This window comes from Porites lutea, chromosome 9, assembly GCF_958299795.1.
Source record: "Porites lutea chromosome 9, jaPorLute2.1, whole genome shotgun sequence".
NCBI classification, from domain to species: domain Eukaryota; kingdom Metazoa; phylum Cnidaria; class Anthozoa; order Scleractinia; family Poritidae; genus Porites; species Porites lutea.
The window spans coordinates 33,121,940-33,138,908 of NC_133209.1; the positions used below are offsets into that span (position 1 = coordinate 33,121,940).

Consider the following 16,969-nt stretch of genomic DNA (forward strand, 5'->3'; position numbering starts at 1 on the left):
ATTTTCATCAGTGATTTCATCAAATCATATTTAAAGCTAATTATTTGATTGAACTTTCTATTTATTACCATTAGGATAATTAAAAAATATCCTTGTTGTACAAGGGCTGCAGCATCTACAATTGTAAAAATAAATAAAGGCGAAAAAGTATTTTGCTTAGCCCTTCAACTTGAGAAACGCTACTTTGAAAACAAATAAATGCTTGGATCTCAATGTTACTGGGTTCGGCAGTTTCTCATCTCTCAGTTACTTTTTGCATGCCGAAGCGCTTAAATAATAGCAGTGACGCAATATAACATTAATATATGAGAATTTACTCAAGGCAGAGAGGCTTACGCCATAAACCAAAAGTGAACATATTGACGCCCAAGGATAAATAATTCATGTATTTTGTTTTATTTCCCATATTCTCAGAACTAAGTATATATAGATTTTAACGTACTGAAGATGGTCTTAATTTGTTTTTAACATGGCTCGTACACTCTTCAAAAGGTTTTCAATTTAGTGGTCTACTTGAAAAGTCCTTGAATGCGTTTAGGTCCTTAAAAAAGACTTGATTTCTTTATTAGGTCTTGAAAAGTCCTTGAAATTCACAAAATTGTTTACGCCAGACACCATTTCCTGTAAAATTATATTATTTTATTTGCCGAGGAAAGTTGGGCTCACTCTCGGTGTAGGAACCTGTAAACCTTATGGGTAACTTAAGAACATTTTTGTGTACGAACAATATTTTATTTCTGTTTCTTTATTTCAAATGCTATTTCTGTACCTCAGATGCAACTGCAAATCGTTCCCAGTCATTGTGCAAAGTCTTGTTGCAGAAAGTGGTATAAAACAATGTTATCAACGAAGGTCGAAGAAGTAAAAATCGTAAATGACTCCGTGACGTGTTTTAGACAATAGGGTGATCAAAGGGAGTTTAAAAATGCCGATTCATTAAATAAACCTTAGTCCTTTAAAAAAATAATTTATCCTTGAAAATTCTTGAAAAGTCCTTGAAATTTGTTTGTCTGAAGTTGTACGAACCATGTTTTAAAGTATTTCACTGTTTTCCCAAAACAAATGGGGAACTTTTATTTTCGCTTGTCTGTCAGACCTCAATGGTAGACCTGCCGGGAGATGATGTTGCGTGTTTCGATAAGAAAATTGCAGTTGAACTGTGGAGAAAAAAAGAGTGCTCAGACTTCTGGTTGTCTTACCTTTCTAAAGAAAAAAAATTGTCGTACTTAAGTTTTTCTTAATTTACTTTGAAGCAAAGAACGAACGAAAACCGGAAGCTATGCTGGTGACGCTGGTTGGTTCGCTCTAACGTCAGCTTAGAAGAACCTTATCCTTGACAAATTTGAAACGTTTATTATGCTGGTCCTATTTTTTTAACTTACAATAATTGTTGCTATAAAGTAGAACAGCGGGAGGAGTTGATTTCTTACAATAATTGTTCAAGCCTCGTTCTTACTTAAGTGTTATCTCTAACCTTTTTCCCTTTCTCAGTTCTATTTTGCCTGCAGGCAAACGTCAAGAGAAAGCTCTCTCGAAGTTTAAGTACCGTATTTTTTTTATTTTTATTTTTTAATTCTATCAATAATCATTTTGTCTGATCATACACATCGCACTAGAAATGTTGAGAGTATCTGACTCTTACCAAAGGAGATCATAACACAAAGGATTGTCAACATTAGAGACTTATTGTCATTGTTTCATGGGTATTTGTCCAATATTATAATGCATTTACTTGTACTAATCTTAACCAATCTTTCTCTTAACTACAATTTTCTGTCGTTGGCGCGGACTAATCATTCAGCAAGTTTGTTCATCAATTCCAAAAGTCCATCATCTAAGATGACTGTACCACACTTTTCATCGCTCGCATGGCGGTTAGCATTTTCATCATACAAAACGCTTTCGGTGTCATCCTCAACATCACTTATCACCTGGTTGCCATGGAAATTTGCATCTTGATCATTCATGGCCGTGTCTGCATTGTCGTCAATATTTATTTGTTGATTTGTATTTTCATCTTTTCCGCCTTTCTCTGCACCTTCATCGGCATCAACGTTATCAACAGCACCATCGTTGTAACCATTGATCTCTTCAAGGTTTTCATTTTCTTCGCTTGCACCAATCTCTTCGGAAAGATCCTCTTTATCTTCCACACCGCTATCAACTTCATTATTATTGTCCATACTGGTGCTCTTTACAACACACGCACAGGATAACACCGGTCGATCGTTGAGCGGGCAAGCTGGTCTACAGTGGTCTGCCATAGATTCTCCAATGCTGTTTCGAATACTGCGGAACGCATTCATCTGTAAATAGCACAAATTGAAGATTTTTAAAGAGAATTTGATGTCTGCCGTTCTTAAATAGATATTTTCACCTTCAAGAAAGGACACCTTGTTAATACTTTGTCCATCGTAGAACAAGCTGAGCGTGTAACTAACTGTCAATATGAACTGTAAAATCAGCAAACTGCCTTGGTTTCCCTGTATGGCATGTTTTCGCAACCTCACCATACTAACCTGTTTCTCAGAAAGGCCCATGATATTTTGCGATATTAACCACGTGACATTTTCACTTAGCGGAGGTGTAGTAAGAGAGCCCTGGTATGTCCAGTAAGAGTTCATATCTGGAAAATAAATATCAGGGTATGGATGCATTGAACCATATAAACACTTAACATAAGCTCTCTTTGTTTGTACTTCAGCGATACGAGTCTTCTTATAGTAAGAGATCCCATTAGCCATCCATATGTGAAAAACCCAAATAGACTGGCAGACAGAGACGTTGTCAAAATAACTCTTTCAATGGGGCATGGTACGAGCATTCCATCAAAAATAATGATTGTAATACCCAGTAAAGTCAAAGAAACAAAAACAAAAATGCTGTTGCTCAGTTTTCCTTAAGTCATCGAGGCATCCACTTAACACCTGAAAAACTACTGAATGCCTCTCAGCTCAGTTGAAACATTTTAGCAGTATTGAGCACCACTGTACAAATGTTATTTTACAAAGTGGTAAAATAACCAGAACAAATAATAACATTAACTAACCTGCAATGATTTTATTTGGGTCTATGGCAGATTTTACCTCCAAGGAAAAGCACCCCTAAAAGTAAAGATCACTTAAGCTGTTGTTCTAATGACATAATATTGTAATAACTGTCTCCGATCACTCGCTAAGTCATTGCCAGTCCAAACAACGATAAAACATTCCAAATACTCGCAGTAAGTAAGAGCACCGTAGTTGTTCTCAGCGTTCTTCGGTTTTGCCCTCGCCTCAAAAATTATCATTTTCTGTTCGATCAAGAACAATGGCAGACGAAAAACCACTGTGCCGCCCACCCGCGCTGTCACTAAATCTTTTTTTTTTTCGGCTATTTATTTGTTCATTTATTTGTTTATTTATTTATTTGCTCATTCGATTAAACAAATCGCGATATATTTATCAAACAATCAATCTGGCTTAACAACGTCTTTCGTGGATTAGGCCTTACCTTGTTCTCATCCCTAGAAAGTAATTTAATAACTGGTGCTAAGCCTTCATTGTCCTCATCTGTTACCTAACGACACGTGAATCATTAGTTCAATGACGGTTTATGATGGCTATTTGTTGGATACAATCTGCAACCCTTTTGAAACTTTTCGATCTCAGTCTGTTAGTCATAGAAAAAAAAAATTAAAAAATATATGGAGCAATGGTTCTAATAAACCCTGCCGCCAGGTTAGTTCAGTTGCATGAGCACTGGTGAAGTTAAAGGTCTTTGAAACACTAGTAAGAGGTCTGGTTGTGTTTTAAGGCCTCTTCTCAGTTCAACTGATCACATATTTGGGCAATGACATTTAAAAAGCTATTGATCGTGTCTTCTTAATCCTCCCGTAGTATCACTTCCAAGGGAACGTAAAAGAAATTGAAAGGGCATCCAAACCTTTTTCTCCAGGTAACCCCTGAACCCTAAATGAAGCACAACTCAGTTGTTTGTGTTGCCCTTGTGTTGGTCTTACAGTAACAATAGACCATTTAGTTATACTTGCCATGGCTTACCTGATATAAGAGTCCGATTATGCATATCCCATTTTCTCCTGTGATTGCTTCTCCAATGTTCTTATACACATCTGCATTCCAATGAATAAGCTGAACCTGTTTGTGGTTAGCGGCATACGATTTTACTTTCGGATTGCTACATGGACTTTATGTTTCTCATTACTTACGTGCGCGCAATGCGTAATGTTGAGTTTAGTTTTTTTGTGTGTTTTCGTCTTTCGGAGAATGTCTAACTTGCAATAAATATCCTTCTTCTACGAAGTGTAAAGAAAAAAAAGATGTGAATTTTTTTCGGGCCCGAGTAAAATTTCCACTATGCCACCATTTTGAAATCGTCCAGTCATAAGAATCTATAATAGATGTCTCTTAATTGAAATTTTCTCCACCCTTTTTATTTCATTCTTTTTAGTAACATGATCATGATCTTGTTAGTCGCTTTCATTTCTTAAAAATATAAAATTCCCCTTAGTTGATCATAATGCACGATTGTGATTTATACCTCTAATGGATAATTGTGGCCATCAACCGAGTGTTCAGAGCCTGAACAGTTATCATTTCCCCAGTGAAATCGGATTACTGCAAGCTGGTATCGGTCGGTTAGTGGGCCACCTGTTACAACTGACAAGAAACAAGAAATATCGATTCTACATTGATTCTTTTTCTGCATATTTCAAAGACTTTTAATGGCTATCTTTGCATGTTTCAAGCTGTGTTCATTTGAAGGCGATACCCTTAAAAATGTAGATTTCCGGGGCTGTAATAAAAATTGCAAACTGAAGGTTATTGTACAAAGACATCATGCGGGTATTCGGGGCGGCGAGCACAACACACTGTATCTCTCCCTCTTTTTGATTTTTTGTTTTCTTTTGTTGTCCCTTTTCCCGCCTCTCGCGAGTGTTTCGCACTTCGCGCTGGAGCCCCCACTCGACGCCAAGTAAGGCATACGGCAAACCTAATCTCTTCGAAGAGATTTTGCTTCAGTGATCAGATTATGCAATATTAGTATAGGAAATAGCATGATTTGTAGTGATATTGGGCATAAATACCGCGAGTGATATTTCAAAATTGTTATACGTAATTTCACGAGCCGCTATGCGAGTGAAATTTTAGACAGTTTTTGAAATGTCACGAGTGGTATTTATGCCAAAAATCACGTACAAATCATGCTTTTATTTGTTTATACTACTACCCGCAAAGGTTTTCACATGTAGGTGTTTCAAATTAAGCTGAAATACCACTGCTCTAAGCCAATCAAATTGCAGAATTTTCTCACGTAGTAGTATAACTGATCTAATACCAAGGTTTTAATACAACGAAACCCTTAACGCAAATAAAGAGTCGGAAAACCCAGCTTACGAATGGCCGATAATAGTAATGATTACACAATATCTATATATATATACATATATATTGATGTTCTTGATCATGTAAAAGACGTCTATATAATTCTGTGCGCAAATGATAATATAAAAAGATTTAAATGTTTTTTCTCCATTTTAATTCTTTTTATTTACTTTCATTCAATTTTACTTTGGGACTCGGGGGTCAATCTCTCTCGAATCTAACCGTTGTGCGGTGTACATCGGAATGTTTAGTACTATTTATTATTTAAACTGACCGTGTCGAAACGGAAACTTTCCCAGAGCAATCTTGGTGCTTACTTGGAAGAGAACCGTCTATCTTTAATGCCCTAATATAAATACGAGAATCTGACGTCCGCTAGATTGGCGAACAAATTATCATTTCCGGCTTATATTGTTCAGAGGTTTTGATACATTTTTAGTGTTGAATCTAAATCCACATAGTTGACTATTTTCGAATCCTAACCCCATAGTGCACTCTGTTCCCTCAAATTTTGCTTAAGTTATTGTTTTCAAATGCAGTTTTGCTTTCAAATGCTCGTGTTAAAACGGAAACTTTTACAGCGCAATCTTGGCACTTGAGTGGATGGGAACCCAATATCAGGGCCTTAATGTAAATACAGGAATTTGACGTCCGCTAGGATGGCAACCAAATTATCATTTCCGGCTTATATTGGTGGCAGTTTTTGATACATTTTAGTATGGCATTCAAACTCACATAATTGATTATTTTCCAATCTCCCCGCATATTATTAATACACTCCATTTGTCGCCCAAGTTTTGTATAAGTTGTTGTTTTCAAACGGTGTTCTTCCAGGGGCATTAAATAAAGGTTTTACAAAATTTAGGAGGGTAAATTAAACAGAGCGTATTATGGGGACTCAAAAATAAGTAATTGTGACAGAAAATCAATATTATAGTACCTAAGGACATTGAGTGTTAGACACACTACACACGACACACTAGAGTGTTATTGTTTCAATCAATCTCTAGATCCTTAAAAGCTCAAAACTAGCTCATTTTAGTCACGAACAAGCAAATCAAGGGTTGATCAGTGTTTTTGTTGGTTAATCAAAGATATAATATGCTTTTTTCATACCTGATTCATTTCTCGTTAAAGTGATTCGCAGTTGTCTTCCATCGTTTGTAATTGTACTATCGCGGATGCTTATATACTTGAACTGTACTGGCCCAACACTGTTTCCTTCCTTTGCCTGTGCTGTTTCGATATTAATCGGCGACTGCAAATTTCCGTTGGCGATCTTGAAGCGCTCGTGCCAGCAACGAGGGCCTTAAACAATGCACATAATTTCCTGAGTCTGACTGAATTAATATTTGATGATTTTATGAGCTTGCTATTGAACTACCCATTAAAGTATTCTACCTGTGGACTGGTATAGCAAATCATCCAAAGTCATTACATTTTTTCTGGTACAAATCGAAATAAAACCACACTGGGATTTTTGATTCAGTATTCTTGTAGTTTTAAATACATATATGCTGCAGTATTGCGAATTAAAAATGAAGATGTGAAATTCGTTCACATTTAGACGGCAAAGTGAAAAGTCTCCCCCATTAGCACCTCTATTACTTCAATATTTTGAAATAAATTTTAGCTAAATTTTTAACAGATAGATAAACTTTCTTCGGTTCAGCATCTCATAAATTAGTGCTGTGAAACGAAATAAAATTTATTGAGAAACTTTGAAAATTAAAGTGTTGTTTCAGTGGGCTTTGCCAAAAATCCAGTTACTTCGGATTTAAATAACGGAGCACGTATTCAGCGTGAAAAGCCAAAAACCATTTCTTGCTGTGAATTATATTGGAGTTTCAACCACATATTAAGTCAACGGAAGAGAATTAAACCGGAACATACTTTAAAAACAAGACATTTGTTGTTTGAACTGTTGTTTCTCAATAATTAGAAAAATAAACGGAATGCTCGAAAAACCTTTTGCAATTGTGTCGTCTATTATAAACTTCAACTCTCGGAATTTTATCTGAATGACGGCCGCGAAATCAGGGGAAAAATTTGTTTTTGACATATTGCGTAGTCTGTTATGACAGAAAAATTTTCAACACGACAAAACGCGCTACTTCGATGAAAAATGAAATCCATGTTTAATATTTTGTAGAGTACCTACCTTACAAATCTATTTTATTGTTTGAATGAAGAGTAAACCGAATCCATGAAATACCAACCTTTGCGGCCAACTTACCGAATCCGTTCTCAGCATAGCTCCAAGAAGAGGTATTTGTCATTGCTTCTCACAATCAATTTTTATAGGGCAGCGTAGAGAAGACTACGATTTTGTTGTTGTTGTTGTTCAGTATTTTTTTACGTTGGTTTTCCAAACCGTCTGTCGCTCTCTCTTCCCGAGTGAAACAATATTTTGACAGCTTTTGAATTAATGAGATTCTGTCTTTAGCAAAAATAGAGAATATTGTCGGACCACGACATGGCAAATTTGGCCAATCACTGCGGTAGCATGCCTTGTAGGAAATCATACAAACAATACTATACTGGATGGTGCATTATGATCTATTATTATTTTTGGCTTCTTCTATCTCAGTGGTCAGATGCGTTCACAAACATTATCCTTGCAAATGCAAATCAGATGCGCGGTTGGGAGGTTTTGAGACCACATGTGTCAACTTCACTCAGCTATTACTAAGTGTTGTTGTTTCGTAGACGCAATAAGAGATATTCAGTGAGATATTCATGAGAACTGTCTAGCGCAAGAAATTTGAATACGTTTAGATGAGGAAACTTTCAAATTCCACTTTTCAGCACTAAATAAAATGTAACGAGTTCTGGAATAAGTAAATGAATCCAGTGTGCCGGTCATCCTTAACCGCAAAGCCCAAAGTGTAAAACTGATAAATCACCCATGTCTGAAGACTGAAGGTAAGCAACCTTATACGAATTTTACAGCAGAAAGCAAAAGAATAAATTTTAATATGTATTTGTAGTATCGTAAGCCTCGAGCTTATCATTGTCAGGAATGTTTACTCCTTTTTTTAGTGTAGGAATTGATGTTGATTTTAATAGCAATTAATGATTTCTATTTCTATAGCGCGTGGGAGGGTGAGGAAGTGAGATAGAAAATTCAGATTTCGCGGGGAAATTTATTGCGAGATTTAGGAAATGGTCAAATAAGATGTTTTGTTTGCAACACCTGCCATCTATATATTTTTTTAAGAACGCACTAATGTATAATATATTCAGTCATATATCTAGTGGTGCTAAGGTGCAAGATAAGCTGTTGAAAGTACAGCAGTTTGAGTATCAATGCTGTTGCAATTCGTTAATTCACCATCCTTGGGGACCAATAAAGACCAACAACAAAGAAAAGAAAAAGAAAGATCGTTCCGGCTCGTAACACAAAACCAAAATACCTGTCAAATTCACACAAATGAGAGAAATGATTGGTTCACGTTTGATTTTAAAATCCGCCCGAGTAGTGGTGGAGGTTATAACAGTCGATAATCCACGAGGACTTTCGGTCCCTCCTCGGCATGCCTAGAGTTTGGAGATCATCAAAAACTGGATACTCCAACTTTCTTCTTGATTGATTACGACAAAATTAACACTCCGATCTCCAAAACGTTTTGTAAATACATTTTGGAATAAGGGGAATTCTAAGCGCTGTGTATAAAACTGGGATGGGGGCATTGGGACGCCTCTGTCGGGGACTTGTGACTTGGGCTTGGACTTGGACTTGTGACTTGAATGACGTTCAGAAAAAAACTTGGTTTGCAATCGCAAAAAAGGAAATACACCAAAATTTCCCAAGAGCGAAATATTCGCTTGTCCGACTGAAATAGCCTACCCATGTTAAGGAATTATGATTCTTTGTAAGCATTTTTGTCATCACCATGGAAGACGTTTTATAAAAAATTGTAAAGTTTAAACCCCTCTTCTGTAAATGGATCTTTGTCTTGAAAGCACTACAACATTGCTATTAATATCTAATAATCAAGTATGAAAATTAGGAAAATGCTGTAGTTTTATTTGTTTTTTTTTTGTTTTCTTATTCCCGGGCGGCCTAGGACGAGTGCTTGTTTTTGCGCGAAAGTGATGCTAATGCGGGTCAATTCTTACCAAGAAGACAAACAAATATGAAAAAACTGAGGCTGAGATGCCGAAAAAAAGGACAATTTGAAACGTTGAAAGGTTTTGGAGGTCTCAAAATTTATATACAGGCTTGAGAAATCATTGTTTTAAACAGCAAAAGGAAAATCAGCTCGTCATCACGAAGAAAAACGAGCCTAACCAGAATTTGACCGGAATAGTGGTCAGTGAGTGAGTTAAATAAAAATGCGAAGATGGTTTCAAAATCCTTACACAAGGTAATACCCTGAAGTCATTTTAATGTTATTTTCAGTGATTGATAAAACTTCTTTAAGCCATACCTTCCATTGGAGTGTACGTACTTGTCGAAAGCCTGCAAGTTAAACTGAAACCTTCATTTTACTTGACATTTTTTCTAACGGAGAAAATGCAAAATCTTCTGTATTTGAAAAAAAATATATACTCGGGGCAGGCGTTCTGCATAAATACCTTGTACTGTAAGAAAATTAAATCGGTTTGAAAGAAGATTACTAAAATACTACACGTTTATTTATACATTAAGCTTACACTTAGCTTATATTATTTATCAAAATATTCAGTCACAGAGAAAACGTACGCACAAGAACTCGACGAGAACTCGAACACAGAATTTTATACAGACGATATACTGCGCAGTTTAAATTCCGTTTTATAGGTATACACAAGATTAAAATAGAATGCTATGAAGTAAGATAATTAAAGAGAATAAAATAGTTTAATTTTAACAAACTTTACCCTTTTCAAGCTCAAAAAGTTTACTGCTTCTTCTGGCTTCGTCGCTTTTTAACTTTCTCCTTTTAAGTACGATCAGCTTTTCCCACAATTTTGTTCTTTGCAACAGGTATCCCTTTGGCTTACTAGTAAATTTTAAGCTTTGAAATCTTACTTTATTTAAGATTTCTATTATTTTCCAGCGACTCAGCGGAAATTACCTATGTTTGTTTTTGTTTTTGCAAAGAAGTTGACCCAAATTAGCCTCGCAATCGTGCTCGTCCAAGCCAGGGCCGCGGGGAATACGAAACTTGCCTTAATTGACCCTCATTAAGAAGATATAAACAACGCAATGCTGAATTACAATACTCGGCTTAATTTCTTTCGGCTTAAGGTCTTGCTATAAATTTTTTTCTCACAAAATAGGCTGTAAAGTGACAGCAATCTTACTTCTGAGATCAAGCAATTGTCTGGTGGCTATCTGATCTTTGAAGGGAAGGTCTGTCTGATTGTGTCGCCATCATCGGTTTTCATTCCCGGCTTATTAGTTGTAATATTTTGAATAAGATATAATGGTAGAATTTATGAGGGCAATTAGATAATCAAGTCGGCAGAGGATAGAGCGTAACTTGGTACATTCTTCTTTAAAGGCTTCTGTCGTCGATGACAGCTGGGCATCGGCGCGATGTAACATGGTCTCAATAAACCAGTTTTGTAACTTTTGTCTACATGGCTTTAAAGGATTTCTGTAAACACGGGTTTTTTTTTATTATTATTTAAGACAAGCTATCTGGACCAAAACCCAGCCTTAATACATTATACTACTAAGAGTTATCTTTTGTCAAAAGGGGTCATTTTTAATGAGTTAATTTGTTTCGTATCTTATGTCTACTTTATTACACTATCAATAACGGACGTCTTTATTAGTTGCAATTACTTTATGATGCTTTAAGAAGAAACGTCCTGGTTTCGCGAGACTTCGAAATACACGTGATTTGAAATATTCAAAGGCTAAATATGGAAATGTTGAAATGTCCATCATCTAGCTGCCCCGCTTTTCCTGTTTTCTCCTCTGTTTTTTCTGAAGCATACATCGATTGCTGGCCATAAGCCTGACTTCTTCTTCTTGCACCTATGTATCCAACACCAATAATAATTAAGTAATCTCTTACTACGACAAGGCGTAGGAACTGTACTTACTAAAGGTGCCTTATTATTTGACAATTAGTGAATGAGGCTGAGCATCTTATGAAGAATTATGGAGATCGAGGAGGGTGTTATCCGTCGAGGCCGTAGGCCGAGGCGGATAACACCCTCCGAGATCTCTATAATTCTTCATATGATAAGAAAGCCGAATTCAATAATTGTTTTATTTTTCATTCAAAATAATTCCTAGTTTAAAAACAAAGCTAAAACATGGTTACCTCCATCGCTGTTAAATTCACCTTCGATAGTGCACGTTTAGGGTTGTTCAGCTCTGCAAATATTCTCCAAATAGCAGATGTCGCCCTTCGAGTTGTGTTCTTGCCGTTCTTGCCATGTTTTTAGTTATAATTTCGCCTAGTTCTTACTCTTGAAACTGTATGTTAAATTGCGACGAAAAACGTTTCAAGAACGCTGCATTTTGACGTCAAACATAACTTAATACTTGAGTTGATCCTTCAGCTTTCTTGCTTAATAAGCGGTTAAAACAGTACCATTTATATCACAAACGAGGCTGTGAGAGTTAAGTACCACAAAGTTTCAGAAGAGGAGAACATCACATTTTTTGTATTGAGTGCCCAAAAGCAGCAGGATATAAAATCTCGCGTCATTATTTATCACCAGAGTTTTGTTTTCCTCAGTATGAAAATCTGGTAACCGATCAAAGTGATAAATGCCGTGGACATTGTCAACCGTACGCCCATTACATGTAAACCAGTTTACTAGAATATCCTTTCAAGTATGTACGGCCTTTTTAGCGGGAAATCGTCTGCCTGGCCAAGCGTCGTTTTTTTCTTCGAAAAAAAATTGTTCAACGGCTTTGTAAAACAAAGAATGGCAAATTGAAGCCAAGTAATAGAGGGCAAAACATGGCGTTTGCTGGCCTCGATATTGAAGCTTCTTGCATGCTGTTGAACTGATAGTGAATTCTAAAAACTTTCGTTACATTGAACGAACGGAAAACCAATGACGTTATTAGTGACTGATTATTATACCTTAAGGCGTTGGAAATATTAGGCCTGGTGCAAACTTCGCATTTCACATGGGTGGATCTAATCCAAATATGCGAGAACAATATAGATTTTCCTCAATATCTACAATCTTAGACAAAAACCTTGAAACACTTTGAACATTCTCGCACCACTTCTGCCCCCCTCCCTTTTGCAATGTTTTTGTAGCCAGTGAAACAGTAAAATGTCATCTCAACATTTCACAGGGGAAAGGGGTGTTTCAAGGATTGTTGGCGAGGATTGTAGATCAATTTGGCACATATGAAATGCGACGCCGTTCCTTTGAAGTGGGCCTTACAGTGTAATAAGTAAGTAAAGGTTTATACATAAATGTGTCAAGAAAAGCATCAGTATATAATGGCAGTTCCTTTCTAAGTCTGCCTAAATCGGCTAAAACGAACGGTCCACTACGATTCACTTATTATACGATAACAAAACTTACTTATAAGTGGAGGCACATTCCTTATAAAATCCTTAGGAAATCCGAAATTTCCCCTCGGTTTATAACGCGCAACCGTAAAGAAATTTTTCTCGCTCATGGCAACTGCCATTCCAAGCTCTGTACTCTCTTTCCAAACCACTTGAGTAAAATGAAGTATCACCCCTCCTTTACTTTGTCCAGTATTGAAATCATAGTTGGTTATCTCGTCATACCAGTCCTTGACCATTTCTTGGCACTGCGTACAACTGGATGTCTTTGGACCTTGGCAAGGTTTCGTTGGTATTGACATGGAAAACCACGCGAGATTTTCGCCAACTTCACCGCGGTTATTGTCATGTGGGATGGACGTATCATCTAAAAATAGGAACACCAGAGAACCTTCAAAACAACGTAACTAATGTTGTAAATCTTCTCAGTCTTTTTAAACCCGAATTTAAGTAACGTCGAAGCAAATACGTACTTGTTAATTCAGCTTTCCTAATACTCGGCTTCTAAATCAACCATCTTGGATGTCTGATGAAATCAGACAACGAATGAAATCTCGAATTTTGATACATACATACATACATACATACATACATACATACATACATACATACATACATACATACATACATACATACATACATACATACATACATACATACATACATACATACATACATATACTTTATCTATGCTCGAAATTTACAGAGTAGCTGTAGAGCTAATGTATTCGAGAAAAATTGATGAAACGGAAAGCTGTTAAATCTAAAGATCTGGACAGTTGGAACTGTTATAGGACCCACAGGAACAAAATAACTCGCTTAATTGAATAGGCGAAGATCAGATTATTATAATCTTCAAAATGATGTTTTATATTTAGGAGGCTTCTACCAAATAAGAAGAATGTTACTCTGCATGATTTGGATATTGATGGCTCCCACATAACTGACAACCTTGGAATATCTAATGTTGGTACACGTTTGAGACAAGTTACGACGTTTCTGCGGGTGGACGTTTCTGATATACCAGATGATGTCTCGGACGCTACTAATTTTATTTTTAACGATATATCTACTAAATTTGTACGTAAGAGTTGTCTTCACTGCGTTTAAGTAAATCCTCTGGACTTGAAGATATCCACACTCGTTTCCTTAGAGTTGATGCAGATGTTCTTGAATCCTCGTTGAGTTATGTCTTCAACAACGCTCTTTTCAGTCTTGTGAAATTCTTAATTCCTGGAAATGTGCTACAACGACTCCTCTACATAAATCGGGATTCCTGTCTGATCCTAATAATTTTAGACACATTTCTGTGCTTCCTGTGGTAATGAAGATTTTTGAAAGGGAAGCCGGCATAAAGTTTATAGTCATCTTACTATTAACAACTTACTCTCGCCATAACAATCTGGATTCAGACCAGGTCATTCCACTGCTCTTAAGGATGTCAGTGACCATATATTGAGGAATATTAACAAAGGCAACGTAGCTGGTGCTGTAGTTTTAGACCTCAGCAAAGCTTTCGATTTGATTAACCACCCTAAACTTAAAACAAAGCTTGCAAAGGTTGGTATCAGATGGCCCGCTTTGGACTGCATTGCTAACTATTTACAGAACAGATCACAGGTTGTTTGGTTAATAGTACTTTATCTGACCGTTTAGATCTTTCTCTGGGCGTTCCCCGAGGGTTTTGTTCTAGGACTGCCTCTATTTATTTTATTTGTTAATGATCTTTCCCTTAGTGTCCATCGATGTAAATTGGTTCTTTACGCTGATGATACTGCTCCTTTTTATGCTGGTAAGGATAGTCATTCTGTTCATTCTGCTCTTCAAGAAGATCTTTGTAAGTTCGATAATTGGTTCTCTGCTAATCATGAATTAATTATAAACTGTATTACGTCTAAAGTTATATTTTTTCGGTTCGAGGCAGAAGCTGGTTACCCTACATAAGTATTAGTTATTGCTGTCTGGTCAATCGCTTGAAGTCACAGATACTGTGAAGTATCTTGGATTAACTTTTGATCCCTTATTAATGGATTGGCCGCGCAGCCACATAGACTGTCTTACTTCAAAAGGGACTTGGTCTTCTTGGAAAGATCAGGGCCCAGTTGTTCGAAGGCTGATTAGCGCTTAACCTAGAGTTAAATCTAGCCCGGGTTTCTTTTTCTTTTGTTCAAAAGCATTTTCCAGGAGAATTTTCGCTGTATTTTTAAGATCATCCAATCATCAACTTGCTGACAGAAAAAATTAAACTGAACTTTTTAGAGAAACCTGTAAAACCTTGCATAATGCGCTTATTCAGCCTCTGTGTGATTGTGACATTATCTGGTCAAACGCTGACAAATCAAGTCTGATTGCAAAAGCGCGGTGTCCGCCTTATACGTTTGAAGAAGATTAGGTAAGAACACACAGTGAATTTATTTCAGGATCTCGGATGGCTTCCTTTGACCGTTTCTTGGCTTTTTCATAAATGTTTGACTGTTTTTAAGTGTCCAAATGGCTATTGCCCTTCTTATCTCAATGATCCTATTTTTATCTATTTAACAAATTCATAACCCTAATACTCCAAGACCCATTAACGACATTCATATCAGGCCAAGCATTTCATCTCGATCTGGTTTGAGATCAATTTCTTGTTCAGTTGCCAAAAATTGTATAATAATCTCGACGTTTCCATCAAACATTCTCATTCTATTATTAATTTTGTAAAGAATTGTTGGAGTAAATCATTTCCTTATGAGATTACATGACATGTTACTTATATTTTAGAAGTAGAATTTAGTTTTAGCCTCAGGCGCCATTTAACTACTGTAGCTCCGTCTGGGATGGACTCAGCGTTACCCTGAGTAATAAGCTGCAAAAACTCCAAAATAGGGTTGTTCGAGTCATTCGTTACGAGTGCAAGCATCCTCCTAAATAGGCTCCACTGGGACGATCTTTTGACACGTTGAAAGAAACTAAAGGCCATGTTAATGGTTAAAACATACACACTTAAAGGGCTTTTCCCCTTGTACTTGCAAGATTTATTTAGCATCGACAGGACTCCGTATAATCTATATAACAGTTATTACTTTATCTTTTGTTGTTAATGTAATACTGAAGATTTTACCGTTTATAAATAAATAAAGTATTTACGTTAGTCTTCGTCCTGTAACGAAATCAGTCACTCACCTGTCTGTTTCAGGTGATTAGCATATTTCTGCGCAGCTTGTGTCAGCGGTTTGCTCCATTTCAGAGGAGGAACCCCATGTTTAGCGCGATAATCATTATGAGCTTTTAAGCAATTCTGTTCAAATGGAGTCATCCCTGCAGATTAAACGCGTGTTCAGATATTTTATTAAAACGTATTTAATCGCTAAGAGTTTCAAAGCTAAAATTGTTACCGTTAATTGATTTTTACAGGAAAATATATAACCCTCCACAGAATGTTGGAAAGTGGTTAACTGCTATATGTCAACTTGCGTGTATGTAGGACGTAGAAGTCTGGGGCTGAGACCCAAGAGCATGATGAAATATGGAAAATCCCGGTGTTATGTAGAGAAGCGCGCAGAGAGATAAAGATACCACGATCGCGACGGCGGCGACGGCGGCGAAAACGTTACCTAAAAAGTGGAACTTCAGTGCGATTATCCCAACTCGCTCACTTTGTCCAATGTAAGCAATTTTTCCTGGAGTTTGATTCTTAAGAAAGAAATTCAAGTTTAGGGAGAGAAAAAACAAATTTGTCGTGGTATGTTCACGTTGTCCATGAAACCTGAAATTTGGCAATTCACGTAGTAGTCGTGCATTGACGGCAAAGAAATGTACAAAAAAGCGTGGTGCACGTGCTGAGTTGTTGTTTTGCTAATCTAAACCTATTGCTTTTTTTACATTTTCGTTGCTGTTGCCGTAGTGGTCTCTTACACTCCTTAGTAAGTAGCTACTGTACAGATTCTATTCGATCGGCAAAAAAAAAATGAAAGGAAGGAAAGTGAAGACAGCGTCACATGTACACCAGATTATGAACCTGCATGAGCATACTGGATTATCTGAAATTTATTGATTGTCAAAAATATCAAAAATGTCTGTTTCCTTTTTTTCTTCAAAACGTGCAAGAAATATTTGAGT

General features: G+C 36.6%; 2 protein-coding genes across 2 annotated transcripts in view; both read right to left on the bottom strand.

Annotated features, from left to right (window-relative positions):
- Positions 1–1,390: 1,390 nt before the first annotated feature.
- Positions 1,391–7,867, bottom strand: LOC140947338 (carbonic anhydrase 1-like). Its single transcript, XM_073396407.1, has 8 exons — positions 7,621–7,867; positions 6,501–6,692; positions 4,540–4,658; positions 4,041–4,136; positions 3,493–3,558; positions 3,050–3,104; positions 2,520–2,626; positions 1,391–2,306 (listed from the first exon to the last, which is right to left on the bottom strand). Exons 1-8 carry the CDS (start codon positions 7,661–7,663, stop codon positions 1,794–1,796), a joined length of 1,191 nt encoding a protein of 396 aa, XP_073252508.1. The 5' UTR covers positions 7,664–7,867; the 3' UTR covers positions 1,391–1,793.
- A 3,283-nt stretch (positions 7,868–11,150) lies between these two features.
- The window catches only part of LOC140949218 (uncharacterized), a 26,473-nt gene continuing 20,654 nt past the window's right edge, over positions 11,151–16,969 (bottom strand). Inside the window, exons 14-16 of the mRNA XM_073398445.1 lie at positions 16,034–16,168; positions 12,882–13,235; positions 11,151–11,358 (exon numbers count right to left, since the gene is read on the bottom strand). Coding sequence (XP_073254546.1) covers positions 11,231–11,358; positions 12,882–13,235; positions 16,034–16,168 — 617 coding nt within the window. The 3' untranslated portion in view covers positions 11,151–11,230. The remainder of the gene's footprint in view (positions 11,359–12,881; positions 13,236–16,033; positions 16,169–16,969) is intronic.

Excerpts from the sequence above, each read along its gene's own strand:
- LOC140947338 (XM_073396407.1), bottom strand. The coding sequence starts at position 7,663 with ATGACAAATACCTCTTCTTGGAGCTATGCTGAGAACGGATTCG. Across the intron at positions 4,137-4,539 it reads GCCACAATTATCCATTAGAG|GTTCAGCTTATTCATTGGAA; the intron begins GTATAAATCACA and ends AACCACAAACAG. Across the intron at positions 3,559-4,040 it reads TAATCGGACTCTTATATCAG|GTAACAGATGAGGACAATGA; the intron begins GTAAGCCATGGC and ends ACGTGTCGTTAG.